Here is a 16,399-nt window from a genome sequence, read left to right as displayed (position 1 = left end):
CTTCTTGAGGTCTATAAACAAGAAAAGTTGCAGCTTGATGATACGTTCACTGTTCAGGCGCTACATTCGGCCGAACATTGAAGCGAGTAGATGAAGCAGATTTGGCGTCAAATAATATCTAAGCAAATGATGCAGGATTCAGCATCAGAGCCTCAACTAGACCAACATTTATAACCTCGCAGCGCAAAACACATCATTGATTTGAAGCAAAACCCACCACTTGAGTTATCAGAATCAGCTGAGATACTGCAACAACCGGTAGCTACATAACGTCCAATTCCTGAATGAGCCGAATTCCATGTTCAACAATGAGATAACAAGAAGGGAAAATGTACTCACAGGCAGTGATGAATAGTTTCAGAATACTAATTCAATCAACAAACAAAGTTCAGAACAGTTCAGAGTTAGATACATAGAGCAGCCGATGGATGGATGAAATCAGGCCTGTGATGGATGTGAACATCTATCTGAGCATAGCTGGTGTCACCTTGCCTGTGATGGCGCTCGAACCGGGGCTCCAGGTACACCATAGTCTGAACCACCAAGGTTGGAGGACCTTTGCAGGGTCACTATCTCTTAACAGGACTGTATGTATTCCTTGATGGGAATGAGTTTGATCTCAGCTAAAACAAGGAACCCAAGCGTGCCACATGCCATAGAAACACACCCTACAAGCTAGCTCGTAGTCGCAGGTGCAACACCAGTAACGAGATGAAACCATGCTACATAGTACATATACATGCATGTCAGGACCAACTGGGAAGTACGTAAGATGAAAAAACAAGAATCGAACAAGAGCAGAGAAGAAACTATCATAGCCGCAAAAAACCCAATCCATTCCTCTGCAATTTGAACTTACACTTGCCGGGGCCCACGACAAAAAAACAAGATGAGCATTTACAGCTACTGTGGATCAGATGAGATGCTACGGGAAGCCATTATAAACAAAACAAAACCAAGAAAAAAGAACAGCTTCTTCAGCTACAATAATGGCTGGCTTTAAGGGTTGAAATAGCCTGAACCACCAAGGTTGGAGGAGACAAGCACCATTACACTTGTTATAGCGGCAAGCCAGACCAGAGTGGTATCTGAAGACAAAAAAGCAAATCAAGCCGTGATATATGTGCACCCAACAAACAAGCCATGCAACACAGTAAGAAAATTGTTCACCTGTCGAGCTATTGGATACAGTCTCCCTATTAGCTGCAGTACTGACAACATTGCCAGCAGTTTCCGATCCAGCGGCCTGCTGATCAGCACCCTGTTCAGGACCACTTGAGCTTCCGGCTTCAGATGACACGATACCTTGGAACTCCTCACTGACTAGCAATGCAGCAAGGAGATCCATGAAAGTTTCTCTTTCTTTACCGACAAAATCGCTTCCATTGTTTATGTCACCTTGGACATAATCTAGCACATCCTCATCTGAAACATAACCCGCAGCAAACTCGGTTTTCACCCCTTCATCTTCTTCATCCTCAACATATGCCTTGTATGTGAGACGAAGTAGCACTTCCCCGGCTGGTCGTTTTCCGAACAAGCCCCATCCTCCATATAAGGTTACAATTTTGTCTGTAGGTACTGTATCTTTAAGTGACCCAAGTTCAACCTGACAAAATATTAACCAGGAGACTCATCTCAATGTAACACAAGATGCCCAAAAAGAGACGGAAATATTAACAGGGACATAGACAATATAAATTAATAAATGAGCAGCAATGTACAATGGTGGATGCTCAGTAAACAACAAAAAATTATGCTTTAATGCATATATCAGTTTGCCGGGGATTTGGGGAAACTTTATGTCGAAATAGCAAATGGTCAACCACTGAAACTATACCTCTCCAGTGCCGATAGTGGTGTCAGTTAGACCAATTGAATCCTTCACTTGAATAGACAACTTTTGTTTGCGAGGGTTTGCAACTAGCAGATGAAAATCCTGTTTGACATGAAGTATCTATAAGCACAGTGGCGTACATAAAATAAGATTTCAGCAAATACCCATGAGTTCAAAGTGCTGAAACTTTACTTGATTCCAAATTGGTTCTCCTGGTAGTCCAATCACAGTTGTTTGACTGTTCTTCTTGCTCTTTATGACTTGATCACCAAGAATCATGACAACATATGGATCTGTCTTGCCTGCAAGTGAAATAGATTGTGAAGTTCCCCATGAAACTGGTGTTTATAAGAAAAGAAGGAACTAACTTTTTTGGTTCCATTTTCCCCAGCTTACAAAAGCACCATTCAGCTATGTGATTCCTTCAGTCAAGATTAATATCTTTCAACATATTCCTCAGCACAAATGGCTTAGTTAGAAAAATCATGGACTAATACTTTGGAGTTTGGACAGGATCGAAACTAATCTAACCTAAACCAAAAAAGGGGGACCCATTTTAGGCCCACCCCAACATTTTGTCTGCCCTATTGCACTTTACTTTCAAACTTTATTTACCGAGGATAAAATTTCATTTTTAGCATTTTCTTGCTTAGTACAGCAAGGCACAAGATTGGGTTGACACTGATGAGCTGGATGCCAGCTCTTAACTATTAAGCAGATGCTAAATCTCTCCACTAATAGGCAGATTTCATTTGGAAAGCAAAGAAGTTCTCTTACCAAATAAGACAAAGCTAAGCTTTCTAGCATCAACTAGTGTCACTGATAGTTCTCCAACGAAGTCCTTATTCCCATCTTGGATTATGTCACTTGCAATATTTTGAATTATGTCACTTGCAACACTTCCTGAAACAGGTCCCATAGCTCTTCCCTTCTGAAAATCAAGGACGATCTTTTTGGGACGCACAAAGAGACGTGGCAAATCTTCTGTCAGAAGTTTTGTGAGAAACCTGGTGATGGCAATTTATTAGGTCACTATCTCGCGGTGAACAAGACCTTTTATCAAATACAAGCGTAAAAATTTGTTCAATTAAAGAGCTGAGCAAAAGAGCAATGCATTTGGGAATGATTGCAGACTTTCCCTGAGACATGATACAAACAAAATATTAAAAAACTATCCACATTATATATACATCAACTAAATATGTTAAAAGTTCAGTTAGGCATGCGATTTTATGTCTTCTAGATAATTTAATCATAAGTTCTAAGAGATTATAAAAGAATCTGTGAGTCATATTCACTGAAGAAACTAGGTGATACCAGATTAATCAACCAAGCATGATCAAGAACAAACATTGTTAGCCGAAAAACCATTGTCAAAATGTTTATAAACTAGAAGGCTAGCACATAGAGTTAACCTTTTATTAGCAACCTAAAACCAGACTAAACTGAGAAAAGGTGGGGGCGGGTGTCACAACAATAATCTTATCATTACAAAAAACGACCTAAATAGCAACTGTAAGGAGAAAAAAATTCATGGGCCTCAGCGTCCGATGCCATGGAATCAGCTGCAAAGTCAGTCTGACTAGGTGTAATATGCTGATTGTAGAGGAAAAAGTGGATTAATAAGAATCATAATTTTGCATAATATTTGAGGCGAACATGCTTACATTGAGAGAACAGGAATCGCTGGTGGAGACAAGCACCATGTCCATGCAAAAGAAGAGAGCATATTGTTAGCCAAGCATCAAATTTGTAACACATAATGTCATAGACATATCATGAAAAAAAGAACACAAAAGGCTCACAACAAGAAAAGAAGAAGAATGAACAACAGCTTGAACATACGAAACCGAATATTGCCAACAAGCTGATTGTGATGGAGAGTAGCTTTCAAATTTAGACAGTTGAATTTATTTATAAAGGGTTCTGACTTCTGCCAAGGGTCAGCCAGTCATTCAGCAGTAGCAATGAAACATATCGATATTATTCTAACCTACATATAAGGCACACCTCCCTTGTTAGTATTCCATGTTATCAGTCAAAAACCATCTGATTGTGACATGTAAATATCATCAATGGAACCTGTGTGATAATTCCATGACAAATTGGTCACAACAATACGGTGTTTTACAAAGATTGATTAAACTTCAATCACCCAATGATATTCCCAGGAATAACTCCAGACCTATGCGCAGAAGAGAGGTACTGACACTACTGCATAACACAATGCAGAAATTAGGATATAACTAGAAATCACTTTTGTGTCTAACATTGGCAACATCATGAATCTTGCGTAACAAAATCAATAATCCTAATTCCATAAGTACAAGATTTTGCTGCGTGTGTTGCTTCCATCAAGTCATTTGAGTTAGAAGGTGCCAACCATGCTCATCTTTCAATAACACGAGCAAATAGCATCAAAATCATGAAACTAAGTTGCAAAGGGAAATAGTAAGCTTGGATAAGCAAGTACATACCCATAAGATTGAATAGCCGGAACAGTGACAGCTCAAACTTAATCTTTGGAAGGGATACAAAAGCCCAAGATACAGCTCCCACCCAAGGCTCTGTCGGTATAAGCCTTAGTTTAACCCACAGCTCCCCGTCGATATCAAAATCTCGAACCCAAACTGGCACAACGACTGGTACTTCACTAAACTTTAGGGATAGTGCCAATGCCATGCGTGCTCCACCAGCATAACGAATGCCAATTTGGTACCTGAATAACAAAATTAATTGATCACTGACCATTTTTCTGTCAACAGCTAATCCAGGGGAAAATACAGGGAGAAAGGATTGATAGAGAGTGTTAATATCTTCCACACTAACAAATACACAGCCACAGTGTAGTGCTATGAATTAAGCTGAGAGGTAGTAAGCTGTAAGCTTCCATGTTTTTGAAGCTGTCCAAATGCAGACGGTTTTGGTTGTGAACTATAAGGCCCCATTTGGATAGGTGGTGGTTTTAGAGCTTCTGGCTAGCTGAGGAAACGGTTGTGCCTGTTGAATTTTGGTTGTTGGTTTTTACAATGAACTTTTAGCTTCTCAGCACACCAAAAGCCCGAAAAGCAAATCTCAGTCTGCTTCTCAGCTTCTAATTCATTTCAGCCACAGTCGTTTCCTCAGGTTCTAGCTTTTTTCAGGGAAAAGCCAGAAAAAAACCTATCCAAACGGGGCCTAAGAGCATCTCCAAGAGTCTCTCTAAAACTCACTCTCTATATCTCCCTAAATCGCTTTCCTCTCCAACAGACTCTCAATATTTCCTATATTTCTTTCTACCTATCACCGACAGTGGACCGCACCATCATCTCTACATTTTGCACCATATCCTGCCTAGTCACTGAGAGAGAATGTGGGACTAGAACCCACCGCTGGGCTCGCCGACGCTCACGAGAAACCCGATGGAGCTTGAGCTCATTTCCCCACAGCAGCCGTCATTTTCCTCCCCGAGCAAGAAGTCTCCCCTCCATGTCCGCTTCGGCTTCCGGTAAGCATCCTCCTTCACCTCACTCTGGCTCCCTCTCTCGCTCTCTGTTCCCCTTCCTCTGGCCGCCTGCCACGGCCATGCATCGGCCACCTTCCCGGTCGAGTCCCAACTCCCCATTTCCTCCCTCCTCTGCATCCTTTTCTACCCACCTGCACAAACACACTCAACTGCAGCACAAGCACATCACAGCGGCACCCCAGAATTTCCCCTTCGCCCCAGCCATCGTCGTTCACCACCCAGCCGAGCTTTCTCTTCCATCCTCTCCATCCCGAGCCGCCTCTCCTCCCTTTCACCCCCACATGCAAGGAATATGGATCCCACACAAGCTGCAGCAGCAGACCACCGCTCGGCCGTGCTCGGTAGCTGGCCAGCCCTGTCGCGACCCCGGTTCCCTGTCCGGATCCGGCCTCCCGCCGCCTTCGCCTCCTTCTACGCCGTTGGGCTAAGCCCCAACTCAATCCTGGGCCTCCACTGGTGAGCCACGCTGGAGCTTGAGCTCGGCGGTAGCTTGGGCAAAGGGGAAATCCGGCGGAGCTTGGGCTTGTGTCGTGCGGGGTAGCCTCACCGTGGAGCTTGGATTTTGCCGGCGGACGATGGTCGGTTCGGAGGAGGCGAGCTTCGGTGAGGGGGAAGAAAGGAGAGGGAGGAGGCGGCGGGGGAGAAGCTGGAGGAGGGTTGCTGTTGGGCAGGCAGCCGGGTGCGGGAGGGCGGAGGTAGGCAGACGAACGGGTGGGGCCCAGGGGCGCTCGAGCTTTCCGGGAGAGGGGACACTCCAATAAAATAGATAGTGGGAGGGGTGATTTGGGGGCTTTGGTAAATATTGAGAGTAGTATTGGAAAGCTGTTGGAGATGTGTTTCAGGGTTAAAGTCCCTATATTTAGCTATCAGGAGTCATTTAGGGGATCTCTTGGACATGCTCTAAGAATGCTAGCTTTGTAGCATTCACTTATGTTGTAGAAAACTGTGCATTATTCTGAAAGAACCTAACTATGGGGTTCATCCATATTAACCCGGCAATTCCCCATTCTCCAACTGATTCTTGCTGCAATTCTACTTGTAGCATCCTACCCAGTTTGATACCCAAAAGGGAAAAAGGAGGGGGTGGATGTCGAAGGAAGCAAGAACTGACTGCAGGTCGTTGGCGCGCCTTGAGGTGCATCGCTCGACGTTCCTGACGGAGAGGGGCTCCTCGCCGAGGTAGAACTGCCTGATCTCGACGCGGTTGACGTAATCGGGCTTCTGGAGGTTGTCGATGACGGGCTGGAGCAGCCCGACGATCCAATTCTCGATGCCTGTGCGGTAGACCTTCCACAGCTTTCCGAGCACCATGTTGACCCACTCGACGGACTCCTTGCGCTGGAGGTCCTTCTCCTCGAGGAAGAGGGAGAAGCTGGAGGTGGGCACCTGGGGCCAGGAGCCATTGACCTTGAGCTCCCGCTCGGCGCGTCGGCGCTTGCGCAGCGTCCAGAGCTTGTCGAAGGCGGCGCCGACGAAGAAGAAGAGGGCGAAGAGACCGAGGACGGAGCGGCTGAGTGGCGGCGCGGGTAGCGGGTGGATGACACCGAGCTGGGTGCGGAGCTTGGATACGAGCGGGTCCTCTCCTCCGCGGATGAAAGGCGCCGCGGCGGTGGACGGGCGGGGGACCTGGACCTGGACGGGGTCCGTGGAGGAGGATGAGGAGGGAGCGGGGGTCTCGGCCGGGAGGTTCCTGGTGGAAACGGATGTTGGGCGCTTGGGCGGAAAGGCGGCGGCTTTGGGGGCGGGAAAACATCGGCGGCGAGGTAGAAGCGACGGGAGGAAGTATGATGTGGAGAGGGGGCTAGCGGCAGAGAGCGGGGGAGGCGGCGAGGGGATGCCAGAGGAGGGGGTAAGCATCGGGTGGGTGCACCGACATCCGGCGAGGAAGCCTGCGGTGGTCGCCTCGCCGGAAAAGAAGATAGCACCAGCACCGGACAAGACGGACGGAAGGGGGGAGAGAGAGAGAGAGAAGAAGGAAGACTAGTGGTGCGAACGGGGCGAGGTGGAGCCACCAGTTCGGGCCGTCGTCTGTTGAGCCCAGGATGCTCAGGCCCATCTGGCCAACCCAGCGCCAGCGCCAGCGCCAGCAACCGCGGCACCACCAACTTCCCCATTCCATTCCATTCCTCCCCTCCCTCCGCATCTGGCATCGCCGGCGATGGACCGGCAGCCCCCACCCGCCCTGTCGCCGCAGGAGTGGGAGCAGCTCCTCGACGACTTCTCCTCCTCCATCCCATCCCGCCGCGACCGATGGGTCCACCTGCCGCTCCTGGACCTGGCCGTCTCCTCGCTGCCCCGCCGCGACCTCCCCTCCCACCTGAAGCCCCTCCTCCTGTCCCTCATCGACGACCACCTCCTCCCGCCCTCCCCGCACAGCCTCCCCCTCCTCCTCGCCTCCCTCCTCTCCTTTCCCGCCGACCACCCGCTCCGCGACCACCTCCTCCTCACCGTCGTCTCCGCCTTCGCCTCCGCCCTCTCCACGCCCGTCTCCAAGGACGTCGAGGCTCCGCCCCTCGCGGGACTCGTCGACGCGCTGCTCGCCTCCGTAAACCGCCCCAATCACGCGCCCGACCGCGCCGCGCGCGCCCTCGCCTGCGACGCCCTGCGCGCGCTCGACACCGCGCTCCCGGGCCTCCTCGCCGACGCCCTCGGCCATCTCTACGCGCTCGCCTCAGCGGAGCGCTCCCCAGCCGCCCAGTCATACCTCCTACTGCTCGCCTCCGCCGCGCGCCACGCAGTCCACCTCGGGAGGCTGGCCTCCAGCGTCTCCATCCTCGCGGTGTCCGGCCCCCCCACCCCGTTCGCCGTGCCTGCCCACCTCCTCTCACCTCCCGCCGCTGCCTCTGCCGTCCAGGCGGCGCCCTCGGAGGTGAACGTGAGGGACGTAAGGAAGGTGCTCGCTCTGCTCATGGACAGGCCGCAGGTGCTGACGCCCGCAGCGGCCATGGAGATGACCGCCATCCTTGCCGAGGTTGCGGCGGCTGTGCTCGAGTGGGCACCAGCGATTGCAGCGCACATCAAGGTGCAGTTTGGCGGCATGGTGCATTCCTCCGACCCCATGCTGCTGCACTCACTGCTCACGCTGTTCATCCAGTTCCCGGATGCGTTTGGGGTTGAGGATGAGCGCACAATGGCACGCCGCCTAGCTTTGGCTGCTCGTGAGGCCCACCGCCCGCTCACAGCACGATTGCTGGCGTTGCATTGGCTGCTCGGGTTTGGCAGGTTCAGAGATCTGGTGCCTGGACTCGCCCGATGGTTTTACCCTGCCGTATTTGACCCCCTTGCTCTCAAGGCCAAGAAGCTCGATTGTCTATCTTATGTTGCTGCTGGAGTTGCTGGGGAAAAGGTTGCAGGAGACAGAGCTAGTGAGCAAGCAACTGGTCTCGTTGATGATGGCTTGGTCTGTGTCTCGGCCTTCAGGTGGCTTCCGGTATGGAGTACCGAAACAGGTGTGGCATTCCGAGCACTGCACCGGAACTTGGTCTGTGCTGCTCCTCACAGCACCGACGGCACGTGCTGCTCCGGGGCTGGTGAGCTCCTGAATTCTACTATCTTCCACCATTTACAGGTAGAAATTTATCGAGAAACTTAACAATAGGCACATCCATCAACCTGCAAGAACACATAGTTAGCTCCATTATAGTGTAAACAAACAAATTTAGTGACTCCTTTTTGGATCACTATGTATGCAGGTTATGTTGGTCGATATGGCATCAGAGCATCGAGGATTAGTCCCTGTGATTGCCGATTTCATCAACCGGCTTCTAGCATGCAACTCACATCGTTGGGCGGGGGAGCAGTTGCTCCGTACACTTGACGAGCGCCTGCTTCCAAGGCTTGAGCCAGGCTACCAGCTCGCGTCATACTACCCTCTTTTTGAGAAGATTGCACAGAATGAGACGGTGCCGCAGCTCCACCTAATAGATTTGCTCACCAAGCAGATGGTTTCTCTAACCAAGAAGCATGGCCCAGACACAGAACTGAAGTCTTGGTCTCAGGGCAGCAAGGTTGTGAGCATTTGTCGTGTCATGCTGAAGCATCATTACAGCTCTCATGTCTTCCTTCCCCTTTCGCACCTTCTTGTGCTCACCATCGAGTCCTTCCCTGATCTGGAGGTCCGGGACCATGCAAGGTAACATTTGAGAATTGCTTGATTTGTGCTATCTTTTGCTCAGTCGCCTTCATACTGTTTTAAATGGTTCATCCAGGATTTGCTTGCGGGTGTTGTCTTGTGTTCCTGGGGGGAAACTGAGGCATCTCATCGGAGTTGGAGAGCAACCTTCAGGTGTCACACCTTCTCATCCGGGTTCCTTGTTCGATGTCCCATCACCGCGCCCTGCTCAAGATCCTAAGAGCATGCCTGATCTAGCGTCTTACATTCATCTAGAAAGGGTTGTGCCGTTACTCGTGAAGCAGTCATGGGCCCTCACATTGCCTAATTTCAGCATCCATAGCAGAGCATCTGGTCACATTTTAAGTATACAGGATGTGAGCTCTGCTCCCCCGGAGCAAGAAAAGTCGGCAGGACCTACAATCGAGAGAATCGGATACACACAAGAAGCGCTACGCGTGATGGATTCTAAAGGTGCCGAAACATTGCAAATTCTCAGGAGGTACTTCGCGTGCGTTCCTGACTACCTGCACTCATCTGGTCTCAAAATCAGAATACAGTGCACATTTAGATTTGATTCAGAGCCGTTTAACCATGCTTGGTTATCAGAATCACCAGTTTCAGGTTCTGATGGGGCTGATGAGTTGCCTGCTCTTTATGCAGTGACAATTACTTTTTCATCAAGCGCACAGTTCGGAAAAATTCCCCCATGCAATGTACCTTTCATTCAAGGGGAACCTCCAGGTTCTGGTTTGGACATTGTCCCCTTAGATACTCAGCACCGGGAAGAATCAAGTTACTGTGCTTCAGTAGTGATAGAATTGGAACCTCGAGAACCATCACCTGGTCTTATTGATGTCTCAATTGCAGCAAATACAGATAACTGTCAAGTCTTAACTGGGTTCCTTCAACCCATTACAGTTGGGATTGAGGACATGTTTCTGAAGGCCAGTGTGCCGCCTGATACTCCAAATGAGGGTGTGGCTAATTACAACCAGGATCTGTTTCATGCTTTATGGGAGGCCTGCAACAGTTCTTCTAACACAGGTCGAGAGACGTTCCCTTTGAGTGGGGGGAAAGGATCAGCTGCAATTAATGGAACTCGGTCTGTTAAACTCATGGAGGTAACTCCAAAGGTTTTGATTGGAGCTATTGAAAGATACCTGGCTCCCTTTGTTGTCAGTGTTGCTGGAGATTCACTTGTAACCATTCTGAAAGGAAATGGAGTCATTAAGAACATTGTGTGGGACGAAAGTTTCTCAGATGCTTCTGTCGGTGCTGATGCCTTGGTTCCATACTCACCGGACAACAATCTCCAGCTTCAGCTCATAGATGACGACGGAATTGGGGTTGGTGCAGAGAGGTACGGCCATCAAAGCAAGAGGGATATGGGACTCGTTCGTGTCATGATATTCTTACCACCTAGGTATCACCTTCTCTTCCTGATGGAAATAGGCTGTGCCTCCACATTGGTCAGGATAAGGACCGATCATTGGCCGTGCCTTGCATATGTGGACGAATACTTGGAAGCATTGATTTGTTAGGATTTCTCTGGCCGATGGTTTCAGTTTTGTACCTTATGTAACACTAAAGAGTAAACAGCGGGAGTTTTGGGGCCATTTTGTTTTTCTATATTAAGATTGGGGCGGCATTCTTTTTGTGGAATCTGAGTTGGGAAATGTTACTCGGGAGAGGGCAGAGGGCAGTTTTGTTCACCGGTATCATCAAGAATTCATGATTATATGCTAAAATTCTAATGCATGTCACTTCAATTTGTTTTCTTTGTTATCTGCTGTATTGATGAGCTTATGTGAAATTTATTGTGTCAGAATTTGTAAAGTACCATCGTATATATATGACAAACTATACGTGCTTGCAGAAACTTCTTGAGAAAAGCTGTGAAAAACATTTTGCAGACAGTTACATATGCTTGATTTGTAGGCTCGATGCTGTCGGACAAAAGGCACAATTTACAGCCATATTACATACATATTGTATTCTCTGAAAAGAAAAGCATTTTCAAGCCTTGTACATCCAGGAGAGCTGGATGCTATTTTGGGTAGAACTCTAAAAACAGTAGCAGCAGCAGATCCTCCTGCCTCCCGGAATCCTCATTTCTGAACACTGAAGGTCGAGATCATAGGATGCTCCTAGCTCGTGTAGTTAGCTAGGAGGGACTCGAAAGCTGAATTCTTGGCTTGTACATCTTTGTACCTGATTCGATAGCCGTGTCCTGTAAACAACTCAAAACCAGTACACAAGTTAACGAAAAACAATAAACAAACAAATAGCATAACGGCATAACATAGATAAAAAATAATAAAAAGTAGAGCTGCGTTATCAGTCCAATTGAATTTTGCTAATTTATATTTTATCTCCAGTATTTGAAGAACCGCATACCAGGTAAAAGCCACTCGAAGTCTACCTCTAATAGCTTCCTAATGCTATCCAGTTGCAGGCTCACTGCAAGTTTTTGCAACAGACAGAATAATCAGAGTTTCAGTGATCTTAAGCAAGATACGAAGACTAGCAAGAAGAGAAGCTTCTACCTGATTGCTTGCTGTATATCAGAAAGAGATTCAGATCATCAGATTCTTCTGATTTTGCAACATGGTCTCCAGTGAATAGCACCTTCAGCGGTTTGTAATACAAGCAGACCGAGCCCTAGAAAAACGTTTTATTAATGATTGAATTAGGTGTCTTGAAGATGATCGGCATGATGCCAATTATTTGTTGCTAAAAAATAATTTTTCCTGCCATTATTATCAAGACGACTTGCTACTGCAAATCACTATACAAAGATTTGTCTGAGAATACTTCTGACATTTTCTAACAAAATCAGTTTCGTCTATCTGAAATTTAAGAAATTTTGTGAATAGTCCCAACTTATTTGGGAACATGCCGATGGTCTGGTGGTAATGAGGTTGAACCTGGATTCGAGTCCTAGGACCGACTAGGATGCCCAATCGCCCATATCTTTACTGAGTGAAAGCCAGAGCTCCTAACCATTCTTTTCTTTAAAAAGAAGAAGAAGAAAAAAAAGAAAAGGATAGGCCAACCTTTTCTAGTATGCAACAATAGTGCACTTGTCTTTAATTTCGGTAACATATTAATGTTCTACATTTAAGAATGTTTCATCCAACCCAGAAGACCCTTGTGTATTTGAAGGCCGCAAGCAGTTACTTCATAACTTCTATAACTACATCCATTAAGTTGGATTTCTTACTTCCGTGTGGCCTGGCGTATGGATAAGTACAAAATCTGTTCCAATGTTCCATGGTCCATTTCCATTAAGTTTCCACTCAACATCTGCAGTAACCTCCTCTACCTGCATCAGAATGTTTATTGCAGTAAAGAGTATCAGGACATGTTCCAAAGAGCAACATTCACTGGAAAACAGGAATAAACTGGGACCTACATTCTATCAATGCGATGAATGCTCAACTAGCTATGCTCTCGAGTCCACAACATTAATGTTCAAAAATGCTATCTATTCCGACACTCTAAGATTCTTTCTTCTGGAAGTTTTCTCCAGTTGAAGCATTATGGATCATTAAAATTAGTAATCAATTCTTCCTGAATAAGACATATTGATATCAAATGCTTTAATAGTGCCCAAACTTCAACTATTATTGTGCGTAAAAGCAGAAGCATAATCCCTAGGCAGGGCGGTTTCTTGCATTTGTCACTCTTCGGGATGAGGCCTGGCTAATCAATATCTGGAGTAGAGTTTAAAAAGGATATGGATGCTCATGGCATAATCAATGAATATTTATCAGGAATTTCATTGTCATTCTATGACAGGTAGAAGGATATAGAGAGATGCAATCCTTTGCATGCAATTCTTACATCTCCGGAATGAATGATTCTTTCACATTTTAGCCGCTCAGCCCACTTCCTGTGATCTGCCACATCATCACTGTATGGTAACTAGTGAGATTCTCTGTTGTTTCCAATATGCGAAGGTGGTAAATACAAAAAGAAACAAAGAATTGTGTGTAGTTGAGGTCCAAACATACATGTGGGTCAAAAACATGTAGCGCGCTCCACCAAGCTTTTCAATATTGTTCGCCAGCTTTGGAGTATACCTTGGGCTAAAAATATACAAAAAGTTAGATAGAGCATCTCTGGTAAAGAAGAGTTGATTGTCGTTTGAGCAACTACGAAACATATTGCAGAATTATGTCATGGAAATGCATCGCTGCGTAACCACCAAGGTTCCAAATTAATAAGTCAAACGATAAACCAAAGGGAAATAGCAGCCGTAGATACATCTGCCAATTTGCGATGAGCACGTTCAAATTTACCTGTCAATCAGTATGTTTCCTTCTGGATGAGTTACCAGATAAGATGTTGCCCCGTACGAGTCCTCAGAATGGTAACCACAAAGATAAACACCCTGAAAATGCTTGGCAATGTGAATACAAAGTATGCCGGACCGACCGTTTGTAATACATATTGGCAAATAGATAGTCTAACTGTTAAGACTGCATCTCAGATTATTAGTATACATCAAAATCCAAATTTTCATATCTATATATGCAATGAGAAAGGTCATAGAGAATATATGGACGCATACTGGAAGCTGATTCTGGTCGATGGGGAGAGGAAACATGTTTTGCACTTGAAGAATGTCCTCCGGAGGTTTCTCAGTGTGGATTGAGGCAGTTGGACAAGAGAGCAGTGCCTGCAGATGATATATGCAATCACACATACATATATATGCGTAGAGCTTTGAGTATATATGTTATCAGCAAGCCTCTAAAGTTGGTGCTGGTGTTGCAGTTACAGGCTACAGCTTCGATTTATGAACTCTAGCTACTGCATATATGGTGCTAATTTAAGCCATGATGTTTTAAGCAATTAGGGTCGGTGAGCAAGGTGCCAGAGGGACACGAGGTGGCGCTAGGTAGTAGCAGGCACAGGCAGTAGGGATGAGCAAAGCAGAGCAAGCACCTGCAGGGCCTTGGTCCTCTCCTCCTCCGAGCTGGGCTGCGCTGCTACGGCGGCCTGCCCATCCACCCTCTTGAACACCTCCTGCATGCATGCGGCCGACCGCGGAAAGATGGTTACCAAATTAAGCGAGCATGAGGCGAATGAAGCTGAAGGATTGATTCTGCGCGCGCGTTAAGCGAAGCAAGAGAGCAAGGATTGGGGGTGAGTTATATACGTACGGGCGCTATCCATCGGCAGGTCTGGCAGTCGATGCACCGGTGGTCTGCGCAGTCGAGCAAGGTCAGGCGAGCTGTTGGACCAAATTAATTAAGCGCGAAACAGTGCTCACCGACGAAGAACTCGCCGGACACGTTCTGCGGGCGGCGCCGTCGGTTTAGCGCCGGGGTGGAGGCTGTGGCGCGGAACGACGCCACGCGTCGTCGGGGGCGCGGCGGTGCGGTTGCGTAGGACGCGCCGGCGCGAAGGCTCAGCGCCATGGAGAGCGGTGCTCAACTGAACTAACCTGCAACAGTACAGGCCTTGTGCCCCTGCTGCTCTATTTTTCCGCTCACATACGGGCATCGGCTCCACGTGTCAGCGGTCGTGGATCCCGTCCTTCAAAACCGATTTAGATGTTATTTGAATGGTATTATAAAGTTAGATGAAAAATGTCTTGTTTTATAGATTATGATGAAATCTGAAGACTAATGGTGATTTAGAGTTTTTCTATGTGTCCATTTTAGAAAGGGGGAATCCTAAAACTCAATGGAGATTAAGTGATTCGTCGCCCACCCCTGCTGACAGAATCAAGACTAGCGTCTACAATCATGGATTGCCTCATGGTCACAAGAATACCGATAAAGACCATCGGCGTGTAGCCTTGTCTTTGTATGGTTTGGCCAGAATTAAGTCAGTTGTTGACTTGGCTAGCAAATTTGGACCAACCGCCTCAGTTCGTTCAGCCCACATCAGCTTTCTTTACTCTTGGATGACCTTCTTCAATCAACTCGACCAGCTGATAGCTGATATACTTACTACGTATGAAACTGCGTTTAATTTGTTACATTTCGATTGGACGGCTACAACAAACAGAGAAATGGGAAATGGATGTCTGCACAAGCCTGTCAGTTGCTACAAAAACGCTAAGCTAGGTTTCGTTTCATACAGCAGCAGTGCACTGCACACTACTGTCTGCATCATTGGCTCATGGAACTGGATATGGATGGCTATGCATCATCTCATACGTCACGCCAGCCTTTTTCCTGGAGTACATTAGTTCTGCAGAAATGTCAGTGGCTGCAGCCTCATCTCTGCTCCTGCATGCATCTGCAGGTCCGACACTTTGTTCAGTGACCGACACTGCAGCCGTATACTTTCTCCGCTATCAAAGATACCTGCGGTTCATAATCACAGGTGCTGCTACTAACAAGTAACAACACTAACCAAAACAATCCCCCGTACCAAAAGGAGTTAAAGAGTCGATCAAAATTCGCTTACCAGCCATTCAATCAGTGATGTGATCACTGCCTCCTTCCCAACAAATTTATCAGGCGCCATTTTGTTTCCCTGCAGGCGTCCAATTGTCAGAAAAATTTTCTCGCCACTACCAACTTTTTCTTTTCAGCGGTGCAAGTGTCAGAAGCAATAGGACCCTCTCACCCACTACAAATGGATACTGTACCACAAATAATAATCTTTCACGATTTCAGGATAATTTATTGTTTCATCCCTGTCAGGACAATTTATTGTGTACCCTGACACTTCCAATTAGCTTCAGCTCGGAAACGTCTTTCCTGAGCTTTCGAAGAGCAGCATTGTGAAAGAGCCTCCTATCATCTTCCATCTTCACCAAAGTAGCTACTGCTCTTAGAGCTATATATATACTCCATCCAATACTGCCAACTGTAAGTGAGCAAACGAAATACATCCAATAAGGTCAGATTCAAGGCAGAAAATATATCCAAGCTCGAGGAGCGAAGGTCGACATGGGAGGCGTCAGAGATGGAGGGCT

At 47.0% G+C, this 16,399-nt stretch overlaps 3 protein-coding genes across 3 annotated transcripts; 1 reads left to right on the top strand and 2 right to left on the bottom strand.

The window, feature by feature from the left end:
- Positions 1-787: 787 nt before the first annotated feature.
- LOC133920848 (synaptotagmin-2-like) lies at positions 788-7,327 on the bottom strand. The gene is made up of 8 exons (XM_062365421.1): positions 6,454-7,327; positions 4,315-4,556; positions 3,505-3,523; positions 2,615-2,844; positions 2,030-2,139; positions 1,841-1,939; positions 1,171-1,609; positions 788-1,088 (listed from the first exon to the last, which is right to left on the bottom strand). Exons 1-8 carry the CDS (start codon positions 7,197-7,199, stop codon positions 1,000-1,002), a joined length of 1,974 nt encoding a protein of 657 aa, XP_062221405.1. The 5' UTR covers positions 7,200-7,327; the 3' UTR covers positions 788-999.
- Positions 7,328-7,416: 89 nt separating this feature from the next.
- Positions 7,417-11,085, top strand: LOC133920847 (uncharacterized). The gene is made up of 3 exons (XM_062365418.1): positions 7,417-8,910; positions 9,035-9,474; positions 9,551-11,085. The coding sequence occupies exons 1-3, from the start codon at positions 7,501-7,503 to the stop codon at positions 10,995-10,997; spliced, it is 3,297 nt and encodes a 1,098-aa protein (XP_062221402.1). The 5' UTR covers positions 7,417-7,500; the 3' UTR covers positions 10,998-11,085.
- A 241-nt stretch (positions 11,086-11,326) lies between these two features.
- On the bottom strand, positions 11,327-14,935 carry LOC133920855 (uncharacterized). Its single transcript, XM_062365434.1, has 11 exons — positions 14,738-14,935; positions 14,628-14,671; positions 14,410-14,490; positions 14,033-14,140; positions 13,761-13,852; positions 13,473-13,547; positions 13,303-13,372; positions 12,680-12,781; positions 12,003-12,117; positions 11,854-11,916; positions 11,327-11,686 (listed from the first exon to the last, which is right to left on the bottom strand). Exons 1-11 carry the CDS (start codon positions 14,883-14,885, stop codon positions 11,604-11,606), a joined length of 981 nt encoding a protein of 326 aa, XP_062221418.1. The 5' UTR covers positions 14,886-14,935; the 3' UTR covers positions 11,327-11,603.
- Positions 14,936-16,399: the final 1,464 nt, after the last annotated feature.

Source organism: Phragmites australis, chromosome 6 (assembly GCF_958298935.1).
Source record: "Phragmites australis chromosome 6, lpPhrAust1.1, whole genome shotgun sequence".
NCBI classification, from domain to species: domain Eukaryota; kingdom Viridiplantae; phylum Streptophyta; class Magnoliopsida; order Poales; family Poaceae; genus Phragmites; species Phragmites australis.
This window is presented reverse-complemented; position numbering and strand designations above follow the sequence as displayed.